Consider the following 18,494-nt stretch of genomic DNA (forward strand, 5'->3'; position numbering starts at 1 on the left):
GTAAATAAAAACTGAAAGAACTGAGGATGCTGTAAATCAGGGACAAAAACAGTGGTTGCTGGAAAAGCTCAGCAGGTCTGACAGCGTCTGTGAATAAAAAAAAAAAAATCAGAGTTAACATTTCGGGCCCGGTTCTGAGGAAGGAATACCAGACCGTAAATGTTAACAACAAAATGTTGTAATTATGTACAGTCATTGATGAACTATATGGTAAGGCCCTAGGAAGTGCTGCCAAACAAAGACACTTTGGGGTGCAGGTGCGTAATTCCTTGAAAGTGGAGCTGCAGGTAGACAGGGTGATAAAGAAGACGTTTGGCAGGTTTGCCTTCATTGTTCAGAAAATTAAGTATAGGAGTTGGGGTGTCATATTGCGGATGTGCAGGACATTGGTGTGGTCACATTTAGAATACTGCATAGAATTCAGATTGCCCTTCTCTAGGGAAGATGTTGTTAAACTTCAGAGGGTGCTGAAAAAGTTTTTCAAGGACGTTGCTGGGACTTGCGGGGTTGACTTACAGGGACAGGTTGAATAGGCTCAAGCTTTTACTCTGGGGTATTGCAGGCTGAGGGACATTTACAGAGGTTTATAAAATCATGAGGGGCATGGGTAGGGTGGATGACTCCAAAACTAGAGGGCGTAGGTTTATGGTGAGAGGGAATAGTTTTAAAAAGGATCTGAGGGGTAGCTTTTGCACGCTGAGGGTGATGCATGGATGGAACCAGCTTTCAGAAGAAGTGGCGGAGGCGGGTACAATTATAACACTTAAAAGGCATCTGGATGAGTTTATGAAAATGAAGCGTTTAGAAGGATGTAGGCCAAATGCTGGTAAATGGAACGAGATCGGATCGTGATGTCTGGGCGGCATTGATAAGTTGGACCTAAGGTTCTGTTTCCATGCTGTATAACTCTGACTCTATGACATGCTATTGGTGTGATACAGTACACAGGCAGCAGAGATTGGGATATGATGAAGTTTGGAATGAAGAATGGGAGGCTGAACGTAAATATAATGAGTTTATGCAGATGGAAAATGCACGAATAACGTTTATATCTGAATAATGGTAAAACATATATAGTGGTATAAAATGCTCCGAAAGAAGAGCAATATGGTCAGAAGTTCAACTTCACAAATGTCAAATATGACATGTATGCAAACTGTCTCAGCCTCAGCCTCAGCCAGATGATGTGCAATGAAGCCAAAATCATTGTTTAGTATAAGTGTTACAATGCAGAACAGAAGTATTAGAACTTGTGGGATTATTTGGGACATTTTCATATATCAATATCGACACTATGTAGAAATAATAAAAGATATTTGCATACGTGTAAATCTGAAAAAAATGTATTTGTGCTCGGATTTTCCAAATTGCCAGTAGCATTATTTAATAAATTTGTAAAAACATAAAGCACAACTCATCTCATGCATGCAAATACAGCTGGTATTAATTACTAGACTTTATGATAAATGGGTAAACGTGAAATGAGTTGACAATTGCACCCTTAGAAAGTAGTGGTATAAGTAGGTTGAGTTAAATGTGGATTTATTACAGAGAAATCATGTTTAACAAACCTGTTGTGGTCCAATTTTGAGAATACTACTAGCAGTGTAGATAAGTACGAGAGCAAGGAAAATATGATGTACTGTATTTAGGTTTGGAAATGTTTTACATACAGCCTTACACAAGAAGATAATAATCAAAATTGAATCATACGAAATTGTTGTAATATATTTGCATTACTATGGCATTGGACATAATGTATTATTCTTATTAGCAGTGGTATTATGATCAGTACTACTAGATCCCTCTGCATGTTATTAATACTGAGGGCTCTGACCTTTATTGTATACTTTTCCTGCATTAGTTCTCCCAAATGCATCACTTAATTTCCCTGGCCAAGTCTCTAGCCTACGTTTATCCTGCTCTATCCTCTGGTAATCCGTCTCACTATCTACAGCTGCCCCAATCTTTGTGTCATCTGATAACGTACTAATGTACTAATCCACTTACATTCTCCTCTACATCATTTATAGTTATTAAAAACAACAGGAGTGCCTGATTCTTGTGGAACACCCACTGGTCATAGATCGACAACCTGAAAAACGCCCTTCCTACGCTCGACTTTGCTTTCTGTAACTGAGCCAGTTTGTATCTATCTTACCAGCTCACAGCGGATTCCATGTGACTTTCTTTTGTCATAGAATCCCGACAGTGTGGAAACAGACCCTTCGGCCGAACAAGCTCACACCGACCCTCAAATCATTCCACCCAGACCCATTCCCCTATAACCCAACTAATCTACACATCCCTGAAGACTATGGGGCAATTTAGCATGGCCAATCCGCCTAGCCTGCACATGTTTGGACTGTGGGAGGAAACCGGAGCACCCGCAGGAAACCCTTGCAAATACAGGGGGAATGTGCAAACTCCACACAGTCACCCAAGGGTGAAATCGAACCTGAATTCCTGGTGCTGTGAGGCAGCAGTGCTAACCACTGAGCCACCGTGCTGCCAGTTTCTCGCCTAGGATGAATTCTCTGATTTCAATCAAGTTTTTGTATCATCCTATCATGAGGTATTTGTCAAATGCCTTGCTCAAGTCCATACATCTATCACCTTGCCCTCATCAAGTATCATTGCCAATTCTTCAAATAACTCATTAAAGTTTGTGAGATACAACCTTCTCTGCACAAAACTGTGCTGCCTATCGCTAATAATTCCATATTTACTTTCCAAAAGTGATTAATTCCTATCCCCAAGACTCTTCTCCAATAATTTCCATACCTCGTCATGAGGGTCCAACCTTGTAATTTCCTGGATTATCCTTGTTGTCCTTCTTAAATAAAGGAACAATGTTGGTTATTATCCAATACTCTGGGGCTTCTCCTGTGACAGAAAGGACCCAAACTTCTCATAAAAGCCCCAGTAATTGTCTCACCAGTTTCCCTCAGATTTCTGAGATAGATCACATCAGGGCATGAGGATTTGTCTGCCATTATGCTTTTCAAGAAGCCAACACCTCCAGCATTTTTATATTGATGTGCCCTAGAATATCAACAATCTCAATGCAGACATTTATTCATAAATGGGACACGTGTGTCGGCAGTATAGTCAACATTTGCTGCCAACCCCTAATTTCCTTTGAACTCAGTGATGTACTGGACCATTTCAGAGGGCAAGTAAGAATCCGCCATGTTGCTCTAAGTCTGGAGTCACAAGAAGGCCAGGTTGGCTGGATATGACAGGTTTCCTTTCAAAATAGCTTTCGTGAACGAGATTTGTTTTGTGACATTAGATGATAGTTTCATGACAGAATTACAGAGGAAAGCTTCATAATTGTGGATTTTACTGATTTAATCCAAACCAAACTATTATGTGGGTCCAACACAAAAACAGCTGTGGAGAGAAACCAGAGTTACTGCTTCTGGTCCAGTGATCCTTCTTCAGATGGGATCCTCTCGGTCAAACTCTCTCTTAAAGAAACCAAATACACCTCTTAAAACCATGGCATCGTCACACCTCCCCCCTTTTTAAAAAAAATGAACAATCAAGACACAATGGTCATCTTAAGCTAATTCGTACACAACAGTACATATATGTTATATTGATTCAAAGCATGCAAACATTAGCTACTACAGTTTATTTCACCAGGATGTCGCTTGGTCTCCAGGGGATTGACTATGAGGAAAGGTTAAAAAAGACTAGGATTGTTTTCACTGGAAAGACGGCGGCTGAGAGCAGACCTGATAGAGGTCTACAAAATAAAGTGAGGCATAGGTAAGGTGGATAGTCAGGGGCTTTTTCGCAGGGTTGAAATTTCAATGACAAGGGGGCACAGGTTCAACGTCAGAGGGGGGAAGTTTAAAGGAGATGTGCGAAGGTAGGTATTCATGCAGAAACTAGTGGCAGCCTGGAATGCACTACGAGAAGAGGTGGTGGGAGCGGGCACATTGAAGACATTAAAGAGGCAGCTGGATGGGTACATGAGAAGGGAAGGAATAGAGGGATACGGATCGAAAAATGGCAGGTTTGTTTTTAGATTAATTAGGGCATGATGGTCGGCGCAGGCCTGGAAGGCCAAAGGGCCTGTTCTTGTGCTGTACTTTTTCATTTGTTCATTTGTTCATTTCAACCCATTTGTTCCTGCCACTGAATAGCTCCATCTCTTTTCATCAAAGTCACGACAACACATCTGCAATTCTGTCATCGTGCCACGCGTATAATTTTCAAACTGACTGGCTGCAATGATAAGCTCCATCTAATCAGTCTGAAATTCTTATCCTTAAATTTCCCCAAAAACTTTATGGGTTATGATCAGTCTCAGACACGTTATTGGCAACATAAATGTTGAAATCTTGCAACACCAAAAACAAGTTCAAGGTTTCCTTCTCAATAATGAATTATTCCCTTCGATGATCATTCAATTTTCTGGAAAAATAACCAATAGGTCTTTCTATCTTCTCATCATCTTGTTGTAAAAGTATGGCATCACTCATATCATTCACATCGATAACCACCTTAAATGGCTTTGCATAATTCGGTGCAGCTAACACTGGAGCAGTGGTTAACGCAGCTTTCCGACTGTCAACAGCCTTCTGACAGTCCTCCATCCACTGAAATTTTCTGCATGTCTTCAATAGCTCAGTCAGTGGAGCAACCACACTGTTAAAATTCAGCATGAACTTTCGATAAGAACCATTCAATCCCACGAATCATAGTACTGCCCTTTCGATCGATGGCATGAGAAATTCCCACAAACCGTTGTTTTCATATTCTGTGTGGCCATACGTCCATATCCAATGACATGGCTTAGGAGCGTGATCTGGGCTTTTGCGAACTCATTCTTAGCCAGGTTTACCACCAAGCTGCTTTCCGAAGTCAATCGAACAGTTTTGATAGAAGCTGCAAATGTTCATTCCATCTGTGATTAAAAACAAAGGTAAATCGGTGTACATCACACAATTGGGTAATCCAGAAATGACTTTATTAGCTAATCTTTGAAATGCGACTGATCCGTTTTTCAGACAAAATGGCATGACTTTAAATTGGTACAGTTCATTCGCTATCATGAAAACTGAAATTGTCTTCAGTCCTTTGGATAAAGATACCTGCCAGTATCCTCTGAGTAAGTTCAACTTAAAAATATAAGATGCATGTCCCACTTTCTTGCAAATGGGATATGAATCAGATTTTGAAACTGTGTTGACTTTGTGATAGTCCACAAACAATCGTTGGGTACCAATTGGTTTTGGAACCCTTACTGTAGTGAGCTCCAGTCGCTGCAACTCGCTATGATTATGTTGTCTTCGAGCATGCTTCCAATCTCTTTTTCAACCTGCACCAATTTTAGAGAGTTAAGTCTACAAGGAAGTTGCTCAATTGTTGCATTTCCTCGATATCCTCAAGAACTTAAAAATCAGCGACAATGAGATTATGGTATCCTTTGACGTCACAGCTTTATTTACACCAATTACATCCAACTATTCAGCCAAAGAACCAGTGGCCACATTAGTAGAGGAAACAGCTACACAGATCAGCAACTCCATCAGCAAGGTCAACGTACCTAAATTCCTAGACGTCTACTTCACCACACATTTTGTGTTTAATGGTCAAATATACAAACAGATCAACGGTACACCAATGGGATCACCCGTCTCAGCACTCATCGCAGAAGCAGTCATGCAAAGACTGGAATACACCACCCTCACCCACATTCAACCTAAACTGTGGATCCGCTACGTAGACGACACATTTGTCATTATTAAACGCAACAAATTAGAAGAGACCCACCACCCCATCAATAGCGTATTCACAGAGATTAAATTCACACGGGAAGAAGAAACCAACAATGAACTTCCGTTTCTGGATGTTAAGGTAGAACGATTGACAAACGGGGTGTTCCAAACCTCAGTATACAGAAAAGCAACTCATACAGATCAAATACTCAAATTCCACAGCAACCACCCCAATGCCCACAAACAAAGCTGCATTAGGACACTATTTAAATGGGCCGAGGCACACTGCAACATTTCAGAATAACGCCGTAAAGAGGAAGAACACTTATACAATCTCCTCGCTTTAAACGGTTGTCCCCGCAACTTCATCCACAGATGCCTACATAACAGACAACAACAGGAGCACACAGTACGACCCAACACACTGATCACACTTCCCTGCATCAGGAACATATCGGAACTGACAACAAGACTCCTAAGAGCACGAGGAATCATGGAGGCCCACAGGCCCACAACCACTCCACGACAAGCACTTAAAAGGATTAAAGACCCCATTCTCACAACATGCAGAACCAACGTAGTTTACAAAATACCATGCAATGACTGCCACAAACATTACATCGAACAGACAGGAAGGAAACTAGCTATCAGAATACACGAACGTCAGCTAGCAGCAAAACGGCCCGATGAACTCTCCTTAACATTTATACGTGCAGACAATGTCGGCCATCAGTTTAACGGGGACAAAGTAACCATAGTAGCCCAAGCCAAACATAGACACGCACCGGAATTCCGAGAGGAATGCTTCTCCAGCCATACTTCAATCAACAAGCATATAGAATGGGACCTCATATATAAACCCATAGAGATCAAAACCGGAATTGACAATACGCAGCATGATGGACCGGGCAGTTTAAATTCCAAGCGGAACTTCATCGGAGGCTCTACTGAAAATATATCACCGAGCATGGTGATGAAACGTCTGAACCAATGCAAGGCAGCTCGGCGAGCAAGTCAACAACCTCATCCACAACCCAAGCTACAGATCTTTGCCAATACTTTAAAGTTGCATGTCTATATCTACATCATGTGTACTTCCCAGCTTATTCACACATATCTCCCCACGTGCTTGTAATGACTCTTTCAGGTCATTTCCATTTTCCTCTGGAAGGTAACTCAATAATTTATCCCAACGTTTTGAGAACTTCCCCATTTTCCAATTTAATTTAAGGAATTTAAGCCAACTCACCGACTCTATTAAATCTTTCCCTAAAAGTGGACACATAATCCAAATATGTAGTCTCTGAATTCTGATTGATTTAAGAGTTTCTCCTGAATTAATTTGAGTGGTCCACTCACCTCATGCCTAAATCTAAAACAAATAAATTGAATTTGGCAGATTCATTTGCTACATGCCTAATTGCAAAAAGTACAGATGGAATTCCTTTATCCCAATTCTCTGGATTATTTTGACTGTGAGCCCTCAATATGGTCTTTAAAGTTTGAAGCCACCGTTCTAATGCTCCCTGCGATTCTGGAAGATCCGAGTGGATTGAATTGTTTTATTCCTAAACTACCCATAACTTCCTTGAATAATTTTGATGTAAAATTTGACACTTGGATGATTGTATCTCCATCGCTAACAAAAGAAATTGAGTAACTCTTCTACAATCCTTTTAGCTGTGATATGGCATAATGGAATAGCCTCTGGAAATCGATGGACACATACATTATGGCTAACAAATATTATTCCCCACTTTTTGTTTGAGGTAGGAATCCTACTCAATCAATTAAGACACTTGTAAAAGGTTCCTAAAATGTGGGAATGGATGTTAAGCTTGCTGGTTTTATTGCTGCCTGAGGTTTTCTAATTATCTGACACATATTACATGTCCAGCAAAGGTCAACCACATCCTTATGCAGTTCAGGCCAATAAATGTGCCTTTGTATTTTAACTTGAGATTTCCTTACTTCCAAATGACCTCCTATTGGTAAGTCAGGTGTTACCCGCAACACTCCTTTCCATAACCCACTGAGAATGCAACTTGATGAACTTATGCCCATTTCTCATCCACCTGAATATGTTATTTTTTGTGGTCTTCTGCCAAAATTGGGAACCTGATAGTCTGATATGGTAGTCCTGAAAAAAAAAAAATCAAGCATTACAGTCAATGTCAGAGAGCCAATAACATTTTTGATTATATTCCAACACAGCAAAAAGATAGATAACGAAAAGTGGCAGCACAGTGGTAGACATTCGGAAGGGAATGTCATTGGGAGGCCTCACTATTGACTTGAGGCTCCATAAAGTCTCATAATGTTTGAAGAAACATGAGCAAGCAAACCTCCTGTTAATTGCAACCTAACCCCACCTCCAGCTTAGGTTGCTAAATAATTGATTTTTCATGCTGATGTCTAATTGTAAAAAGCACCGAGGGTTGAAAGGGCGTGGAATATGTTTTGTTTGAGGGGCTTCAATTTTGTCTCAGTAATTGACCTATCTGATCGAGTCCAATACGACATCACTGTTAGACTGGGTCTGCAGCATGTGATGAGGTATCCAACAAGAGGGAAATCCCTATTTGAATTCGCCCTGTCCAATCCACTTACTACAGATGCATCAACACAAGACAGTTTTATTAGGATTGACCTTTGCATAATCTCTGGTGGAGTTGACTTCCAGAATTGACATTGAGGATTCTCTATATCATGAAAAGTGGGGGATATTTCAATCATGTCCAGCAAATAAAATTAGAAGATCCAAGATGCTCTATTGGCCATCTGCAGAATTAGAATTAAATTCGCCTCCAGTGTGTCGCCACATGTTGGATTATTTCATTCCGTCATTACCATCAAACTTGGAAATCAAACCTGATTCAAAAGTACCGGAGCCATGATGTCGAGGTGCCGGTGTTGGACTGGGGTGGACAAAGTCAAAAGTCACACGACAGCAGGTTATAGTGTAACTGGTTTATTTGAAATCACAGGCTTTCTAGGCGCTGCTCCTTCATCAGGTGAAGTATGAGAGGGCGTGCCTGTAGCAGTATCAGACATGCCTTAAAACTACGAAGTTGTTACATAGCACAATTTAAGTGGCAAGCAGTAGAAACAAATTTTAACAGACAGAGCTAATAAATCCCCCAATAAATTCATAAGATCTAAATTAAGCAGTTCTGCCACACCCAGTCGGGAATTGTGTGGACAGTTAAACTGTTAACCATTCAATGCAAAGATATTGCTGAAGTATTTACATCAACCTACAACAAGAAGTACAGAGCATCTTTGCCTCGTCTTGAGGCCCTCATCATCACTGATGCCTATCTTCAGCCTGTTCCATTCAGCCGACATGATGTCAAGTATCGAATAAATATACTGAATACTGAAAAGAGCATGTGCTCTGATAAAATTCCGGCGAATAAAACTGACGACATGTGTTGCAGAACTAGTCAGGTTGTTCCAAGGAAGTTACAACACTAGTATCCATCTGTTAATGTGAAATATTCTGCAGGAGTGTCTGGTTTTGTGATGCAACTGATGGCACTACCGGACAAATGAGATTCCAGAATGAAATCTAGCCTGCTAGATTTTTTTTTGCTGTTAATTTTGCGGTCAGTCATCAAAACAGCCAAAGTGTCTTTTCTCCTTATCTTAAGCTCCAGGACATCTCTGCAGGAGTTCCTCGGGGTAGTGTCCCAGGCCAAACCATCTCCAGTTGCTTCATCAATGACCTTCCTTCCATCATAAGGTCAGAGGTGGGGATGTTCGCCGATGATTTCACAATGTTCAGCACCATTCGTGACTCCTCAGATACTGAAGCAGTTCATGTTCACATGCAACAAGATCTGGGCAATATCCAGGCTTGGGCTGACAAGTGGCAAGTGGCATTCGCACCACTCAAATGCCAGGCTCTGACCATCGCCAATTAGAGACAATCTAACCACCGCCCCTTGACATTCAATGGTGTTAACATCACTGAATCTCCCATTGTCAACATCCTGGGGGTTACCATTGACCAGAAACTCAACTGGACTCACCACATTAACAGAGTGGCTACAAGAGCAGGCCAGAAGCTTGGAATTCTGTGGCGAGTAACTCTTCTCCTGACTCTTCAAAGGCTACAAGGCACAAGTCAGGAGTGTGATGGAATACTCCCGACTTGCCTGGATGAGTGCAACCCCAACAACACTCAAGAAGCTTGACACCATCGAGGACAAAGCAGCCTGCTTGATTGGCACTACATCTGCAAGCATTCACTCCCTCCACCACTGATGCTCAGTAGCAGCAGTGTGTACTATCTACAAGATGCACTGCAGAAACTCACCAAAGATTCTCAGACTGCACCTACCAAACCCACGACCACTTCCATCTAGAAGAGCAGCAGATATATGGGAACACCACCACCTCCAAGTTCCCTTCCGAGTCACTCACCATCCTGACTTGGAAATGCATCGCCATTCCTTCACTGTCGCTAGGTCAAAATTCTGGAATTCCCTCCCTCATAGTATTGTGGGTCAACCCACAGCAGGAGGAATGCAGCGGTTCAAGAAGGCAGCTCACCACCACCTTTTCAAGGGCAACTAGGGACGGGCAAGAAATGCTGGCCAGCCAGCAACGCCAACATCCCACGAAATGAATAAAAAATTAAAAAAAAATAAAGTTGGCTGAACTGCTGGTTTGTGATGCAGTTTGACGATAACAGTGCACTTTCGATTTCCACACCAGCTAAGGTCACTATGAAAGTTCCACCTTCTCAACCTCCCATCTCACTTGAGCGACTGGGTGACTCTCAGCTGAAACCCACTCTCTCCACCATTTCTCTCTCTCTAATGACAGCGCAGCCATATGCTCCTTTGGGATTATGGCAACAACTAAAGTTGTAAAACAAATAAAAGGTTAAAGTAAACTTCCAAGCTAATGGATATGTCTAAGAAGGAAGAAGAAAGTGGCAACGTCTGTATATGAATGGAGCTAATATGTGTAACTGCTTGCCTGAGTTGCATAACATTTTTAAGAAGCATACATCAACAATCCAAATCTTATGTAAGTAACTGGTCAATATCCCAATGGGAAAAGAAAAGATTTTACAAGAATTCAAGATATATGAATAGATTTCGGCAATACAGCCCGTTAAACCTGCTGTACAATTCAGTACTATCATGGTTGATCTTGGGATTTGAGTTGACATTTTGCTCACTCCCCCTTGATTTCCTGACAATCCAAAAATGTGCTTGACCACAAATTTCAAACTATATGTGTTAGTTTATTTTCCATGAAAATGCAAAAGCATCTCGAGCTATTTGTTCCTCCTATGAATAAGCATAAGGTACTGTACCTAATCGAAAACGAGTAGGACATTCACAGCTGCGCTAACGTGCAACACGATATGCTACGTAACATTGCAGCTACTTAACATTTGCCACTTCAATGCACCACCTTGCTCCCTGTCTCCGGCTTGCTACAGTGTTCCAATGAAGCCCAGCGCAAGCTAGAGGAAAAACACCTCATTTTCCACTTGGGGAACCTACAGCCCTCCGGACTCAATATCGAGTTCAATAATTTTAGGGCCTAAACTCTCCCATGTCCCAGCCCCCCACCCCACACGCCAGGCCTTGTTACCACATAGCCTGCCACTACACACCCCCTGCTGTTAGTCACTAACAGTCCCCATTAACAACTATTCACGCTCCCAGTCTGATCATTTGCAAATCCTTTGTCTGTCCCACTGTCTTTCTCTCTCTTTGGTCTCTATCCTATCATTTACTCCCTACCCCACCCACCTCCCTATTTTCTGCATATAAACTGGCGTTTTCCTAGCCACCATCAGTTCTGAGGAAGGGTCACCGGACCCGAAATGTTAACTGTGTTTTCTCCTCCACAGATGCTTGCAGACCTGCTGAGCTTTTCCAGCAACTTTGTTTTTGTTCCTGATTTACTGCATCCGCAGTTCTTTTGGCTTTTATTTAACATTGCAGTAAACTTGCCGTAGCACTCCAGTGTTGATGTTTTGATTTATCACAGTAACTGTACATTTACTTGTCCTGTGAAAATTCCAAATACAGTTACTATTTAATGACAGCTATGAATTTTTGAGTACATGTTCAACATATACATTCCGCTCAAGTGTCCATTTCCTGAATGAAAGATTCTTGTTAAAAAATGTTCAGAAATCAGCAATTCTACTTTCTGAATTATTTTATTATGAATTAAGCGATTCAGTAGGATGATTAACAAACAAAATTATTCTATCACAGAAGTGAGCAATGGTATCAAGGCAGCAATTTAATGCAGATCAGTAATTTCATTTGAATTTAATGGGGTCCACATAGCTGTGGACCAGAGGCAGATGAGGAAAGAGTGGCAGACATCATGCTCTAATGGCATTCTTAAATCAGATAGATTTTTTAGCCGACCGTCAATAGTCACATTGGTCACAATCATGAAAACCATCATAATTCTCCAGAAGTATAAATTGAATTTAAATTCCGCCAGTATTTATGGTGAGAATTGAAATTATCTTCAAAGAGCAGCAATCTAAGTTTCTGGATTACTGGTTTTGTTTCATTGCCGTTACACTACCACTTCGTCCGTTCGAATTCTGCATGTGGAATATTCAGCTACAATTAAATTATTCCACAGTATTTCACAATTCAGACACCAATAATCATGCACCGCATGACTAGGCAATGTTGCTCCAAAGTCTGTAAAATTATTCGTGCATCTTTTTTTAAACTTAAGTCTGAAGGAGCAGTCACTGTAAGTGTGAACGCATTTTTTCACTGATGATATTGATGATGGAGTGGAAAGACTTCATTTAAATTTGACAAAGTAACAGGATTCCAAGGGCTGAGACACAAATTGCATTAATAAGATTACAATTGTGGATAGACCTTTAGTAGGGGACAACTAGATAATTTTTAAAAAAATACTCAGGCGTACAATCCGACAGAGCAATGTGAGGATTTTTTTTTTTGACCAACCCAAATAATTATCAATTGTATTGATCAATTCAATGGTGTTCAGACATGGGAAGAATTGAGCCAATTAAAGTAAACGTCAACGAGGTCATAACTTGAAGAAAAAAAAGAAATTGTAGAAATGCCAATTAAAGTTGCACAGTAATAAATGCACAAAACGTTCTCATTGTTCTCTGTGGAGGCACTATTGCTTTAAGAGTACGAGCTGTTAATATTGACGGAGTCTTTTTATGTCGCTGTCAACCAATGAGGTGAGTAAATGTGGCTGAGGATCCAGCAGCACTTCCCCTACATCAAACACTGTGCAGTATCGAAGAAACGAGGAGCATTCTTCACTCCACGCGCTCGATTCATGTCGGAGAATACATCGTAGGAAATCTGCGGGATTTGTCTAAACGGGCCGAAACATTTTGAAAAAAAACTGCCGACATTTGAAGAAAAACACAGCTTTTTCTGAAATTCGCAAACCCAAGGTAACCAGCAGTTATATTCTCCTCTTCAAAATAAGAAGCTTGAAATTAATCTGAGAATCATTCAATTATTGACAGTTGTTTGAACCAGAATGGTATTTTTGCTAAATTACCGCGAATCGCAATGTCTGGTGCATTACTTGATTCTTATATACCTCTCCGAGTCTGGACATGGAAACATTCGCTACTCAATTCCTGAAGAGTTAGAGGTTGGTGCCTTTGTTGGGGATATTGCTGAAGACCTCGGCTTGGATGTTAAACAATTGTCCGAGCGCATGTTTCGGGTTGCATCTGAAAATAAAAGACAATATTTAACAGTGAATTTAAAAACTGGAGCTTTGCTTATAAAGGAAAAAATAGACAGAGAGCAGCTTTGTGAACAAGGCCTCAGTTGCGTTTTAATGTTGGAGGCGGTGATCGAGAATCCACTTAAAATTTATCGCATTGAAGTAGACATTCTCGACATAAACGATAACGCCCCAATTTTCCAGAGAAAGGAAGTTAACCTGGAAATATCTGAATTGACGCCGCTTGGAATGATCCTTCCACTTCAGAGTGCTGTTGATCCGGACACAGGAACCAACAGTGTTCGCTTCTATCAACTGAGCCCAAACCAGCATTTCACATTGAAATCACAATCAGACGGCGGGCAAGCTGGCATCCCAGAACTGGAACTGCAGCGAAATTTAGACCGAGAGCAAGAACCGAATCTTGAACTAACGTTAACGGCGTTTGATGGAGGGAATCCGAAGAAATTCGGAACCGCACAAATTAAAATTACTGTAATTGATGTAAATGACAACGCTCCCGTTTGTGAACAAAGTATCTATCACATTACGATTGCAGAAAATACACCCAAAGGTACTTTGATTGTGAAAGTAACTGCCGTTGATAGAGACGAAGGCCTTAACGGCGACGTAATCTATTCTTTCAGTGATCACACTCCTGATAACATCCGTGAGGCCTTTACCTTAGATAAGGCCACCGGCGAAATTAGGCTTACTGGAATCGTGGACTTTGAAGAATCAGATCGTTACCATATTTCAGTACAAGCTAAAGACAGGGGCCCACATTCAGTCGCAGTATACTGCAACGTTTTGGTAACGGTTACTGATATCAACGATAATTCTCCTGAGATAATCATGACAACCACATCGAGCACGATTCCAGAAAATGCTTCACCGGACACTGCCGTAGCTGTTCTTAGAATTACAGACCGAGATTCTCAAAATACAGCAGAGGTTTCCTGCGTAATTCGCAGAGATATCCCGTTTAAGCTCACAAATTCTGTAAATAATTACTATACGTTAGTCACACAGGGACTAATAGATCGTGAAATGGTATCAGAGTACAATATTATAATTATATGTAAGGATGCTGGATCCCCTCCACTGTCGACGAGCAAAGCAATAAAAGTTCAAGTTTCGGATATAAATGACAATGCGCCACGGTTTACGCAGCCTTCCTTCACCATGCATATAACAGAAAACAATGTCATTGGTGCTTCAATTGGTTCTGTATCAGCCATTGATCCAGATTCCAATCAAAATGCCGAACTTTCATATTCTATTTTGGAGAGCCTAATGGACAATGTGCCTGTATCCACATTCATCTCCATAAACGCTGTCAACGGTGTGATCTTCGCTCGCCAATCTTTTGATTTTGAACAAATAACAAGTTTTGAAGTTCACGTGAAAGTGACGGATGCTGGATCTCCTCCACTCAGCAGTAATGTTACTGTCAATGTGATCGTCGTGGACCAGAATGACAATGCCCCTGTGATTGTGTCGCCTTTGCCAGTGGAAGGAACCGCAGTAGAGGAAACAATACCGAGATCCGCTGACCCGGGTTACTTAGTGACAAAGGTTACAGCTACGGATGCCGATTCTGGTACGAACGCCAAACTTTCTTACCAACTTCATCTCTCCAGTGACGAAAGTCTATTCACAGTGGCTCAGGAAACAGGAGAAATATGGACCATTCGCCACTTTACACGCAAAGATTCACACCGGACAAAAATCGTAATTTTGGTGAGGGACAATGGAAAGCCATCCCTTTCATCGACACTAACTATCAATGTATCTCTACAGGACGATACAACAGAAATTGTATCAAACACTGGAAGTTTGGGGACCACTGGAGCATGGAAATCCGATTTGAAATTTTACCTGATGATTTTATTTGGTACAACCTCATTTATTTTACTCTTGGCTATTGTTTTTCTCGGCATTAAGGTGTGCAGAGGCAGAAATGAGGTCATCAAAGATTTTTGCTGCTTCTCACGGAGAAACTCTCTCCATGGAATTCAAAGGGCAAGCGTAAACCTGCAGATACCACCTAAGTATACCCAGTCTTATGACAACGCGAATCTTCCACAGCAATTTCGCTATGATCCCGTCATGAATGATTTACTGTTCCTAAAGTTACATGATTCGGCTGCATCAATGATTGATGTGAAGACTGGGACTTGTGTTGCTGCAGAACATAAAAAGGCATTAATTTCTAGAAGCAAGGACACGGATTGCAAGGTGAGAGTTGTTTTCCTAAATATATCTTGGGCATTTAAGAAAGAAAAGAATAGATGTTAGAATATACAAGTGGCAAAATGTAAATAAAACAGCTCTAACTACATCAAGTATAATTTCAAGCAACTCCTTAAATGTGATGATAAGCATTGGAGTGATTCTCTATTAAACTTAGAAAATGTTATTAAATGAAATTATTTTAATACATACATAGTAATAGCAACATCTAAAAACACAGTCATTGACAAGGGAGTAACGTGAAGAATTGGTGGTTTTGAATCTTTAGCAATAACCTGTATAATTCCCATACTGGTCAGTTTCATTGAGCAAATAACCTTCCCTGACCTTAAGCTGTTAACGATTATTTGGTGATATAGGTAATCAGGGAAGGCTGAATGGGAAGTGAAAATAAGACCAAACATGTCAATTAATTAATTGAAATTCTAACAAATCCATTTTCAACATGTTCTAGTGGCTTATATGTTAATTGGACAAGCTAGTCGTACTAACATTGCATTAAAAGCACAGAAAGGAATCAATAATTGTACAAGATAAGGAACAAAGGTGAGTCAAACAAGAACTACGGCTTCAGAAGTAGAATCGTGAAATTGGAACATTTAAGTTCGAAGAGATGGTAGCAGCGAAAACTGTTTCTGTCAGGCAGGGGCAGTGCATATTTATGAGAATAACAGATCAAGAGTAGGCTATCCAGGGCCTCAAGACTGTTCCAGAATTTTATGCCATGATCATTGACCACAGCAGCAAATTACTATGCTATATCTTGCTCCCTTGGTGTTAGTAACTAAAACGCAATCAATCTGTCTTTAACTTACGTATTGACTCAAAATGTTCAACATTCCAGTTTAAATAACCGTCAGATTGAAGCAATTCCTCTCCATCTAGTTCTAAATAGCTCAACTTTTATTCTGAAACAGGGGTACTTGGTACGACATTTCACAACCTGTGGAAGCAACTTTTCTGTATTTACTCCGTCTACCACTTTAAGAACTTTGTAAGTTTATTTGAGACTGCCTGTCATTCTTCTAAACTTCAGACATTACACGGCCATTCTCCTCAATCTCTACTTATAAGATTGTCTCACAATTCCAGGTATCAATTTGTTGAGCCTCTGCTGCACTTGATAAATGGCAAGTCTGTCATTCCTTTGGCAAGGTAGCAAGAACTGCGCACAGTACTCCAGATACGGCTACACTAATGTCTTGTACAACTGAAACAAGTCTTTGCAGCTGTTGTCAAATCTTCTCTAATGAAAAATATTTGAATTCTGAATTGCTTGCTGCATCTACATGCCAGTTTGTAGTGACTGATGAATAGAACCACCTTGGTGCCTTTGGACGTCAATACTTTCTAATAGTTCACAGTTAAAAATACACCACTCCTTGATTCCTCGTTGCAAAGAAGATAGGTTTGTGCTTCTTGATATTCAATTTGCAGTGATTTTGCCAGCTCATTCGGCCTATCAAAATCCAATTTAAGCCTTTTAAAAATCATTAACAAATTTCATTTTGGTACTTCGTATCTCATATTTTCATCATGTTTTGTAACATTTGCATAACCTGTATGTGGAATATGTCCTCAACATTGAGATGGATTTTGGACACTGGGGCCCAAGTATTGACCCTTGTGGTAACCATTGATTATAGCCTTTTAAGTCTGAGGATGATCAAATTATTCTTGCTCCGTACTTTTGCCTGTTAAACTCAGTCCATGTTATCAAATTAATCCGAGCCCAACGTGTTTTAACTTTGTTGCCTAATCTCCTTTATCTCAAAGCTTTTGAAAATGCAATTCTAAACATTTGCTCCATTATGAGCGCTACAGTAACGTTTTGATTTAAAAAAAAACTTTCAAGTTCGTAAAAAAAAATTTCACCCTGATAAATTCATTTTGACCGCTGTGGAATTAATATAATTTTGAAAGATGAAAAGCAATATATCCATTAACTCTACACTCATCGCTTTCAATGCAAGACAAGGGTCTTCAGGCTCCGGGGGCTTTGGCAACTTTTAATCCCGTTAATATATTCTATATTACCTTTTAATGCTCTGTGACCGACAGACCCTCCTTGGGCTTGATTGTGCAGCTGCTAATCCAGAGGGACATTTTTATCACTGAACCACGAGAACTTCTAGGTGCCACTTAATTAATTTAAATTGCATACTTGCGATACTTCAGGATGAAGAAAACATTATATTACCACTGAGGAAGAATAAGTGGCTTACCGAACGAGTAATTCTGTTCTAGTTTTAAAAAAGTCAAATCTTTGTGCCCATGAAAAATGGGATAAGAATGAATGAAGAAAAGGGGTACAAGCATAACAGAGCCTGACAAGCATGTGAATTCGGCGAGAGTGTACCTGAAAAGGCTGGAAGCTTGATGGGCAAGAAATGTTGAATAAAATATCATGTAAACTGGAATGAAATATTACGTTCAAGATAAATATATTAATATTGAAATACTTACATTGATATTTAAACGCATCATAATGGAAGAAAATTAATTCGTGTAAAAGGACATATTTGACGGCTTGAAAGAATCATGGCATTATTGGGAGAAAGCAGGGAACAAAACAGTCAAAGTTTTGAAGTTTGGATGCTACTGTACTTTTTCCTCCTGTTATCAGAAAATGCGAGACAAATTACTATCACATGATTTCTTCTGAAGTAGTGCAGAACTGCTTCTTGTTCATGTTCAAGAACAGATCAACAATATTGGAAGGCAATAATCGAGCCATGCAACATAAATCAGAGGATACTCTATTTTCAAAGG

At 40.3% G+C, this 18,494-nt stretch overlaps 1 protein-coding gene across 1 annotated transcript in view; it reads left to right on the top strand.

The window, feature by feature from the left end:
- LOC109913631 overlaps positions 1-18,494 on the top strand; it is a 136,211-nt gene that overhangs the window by 71,086 nt on the left and 46,631 nt on the right. The window contains exon 7 of the mRNA XM_048603504.1: positions 13,271-15,707. Within this exon, the coding sequence (XP_048459461.1) occupies positions 13,271-15,707 (2,437 nt within the window). The remainder of the gene's footprint in view (positions 1-13,270; positions 15,708-18,494) is intronic.

Source organism: Rhincodon typus, chromosome 12, assembly GCF_021869965.1.
Source record: "Rhincodon typus isolate 14 chromosome 12, sRhiTyp1.1, whole genome shotgun sequence".
Lineage (NCBI taxonomy): Eukaryota > Metazoa > Chordata > Chondrichthyes > Orectolobiformes > Rhincodontidae > Rhincodon > Rhincodon typus.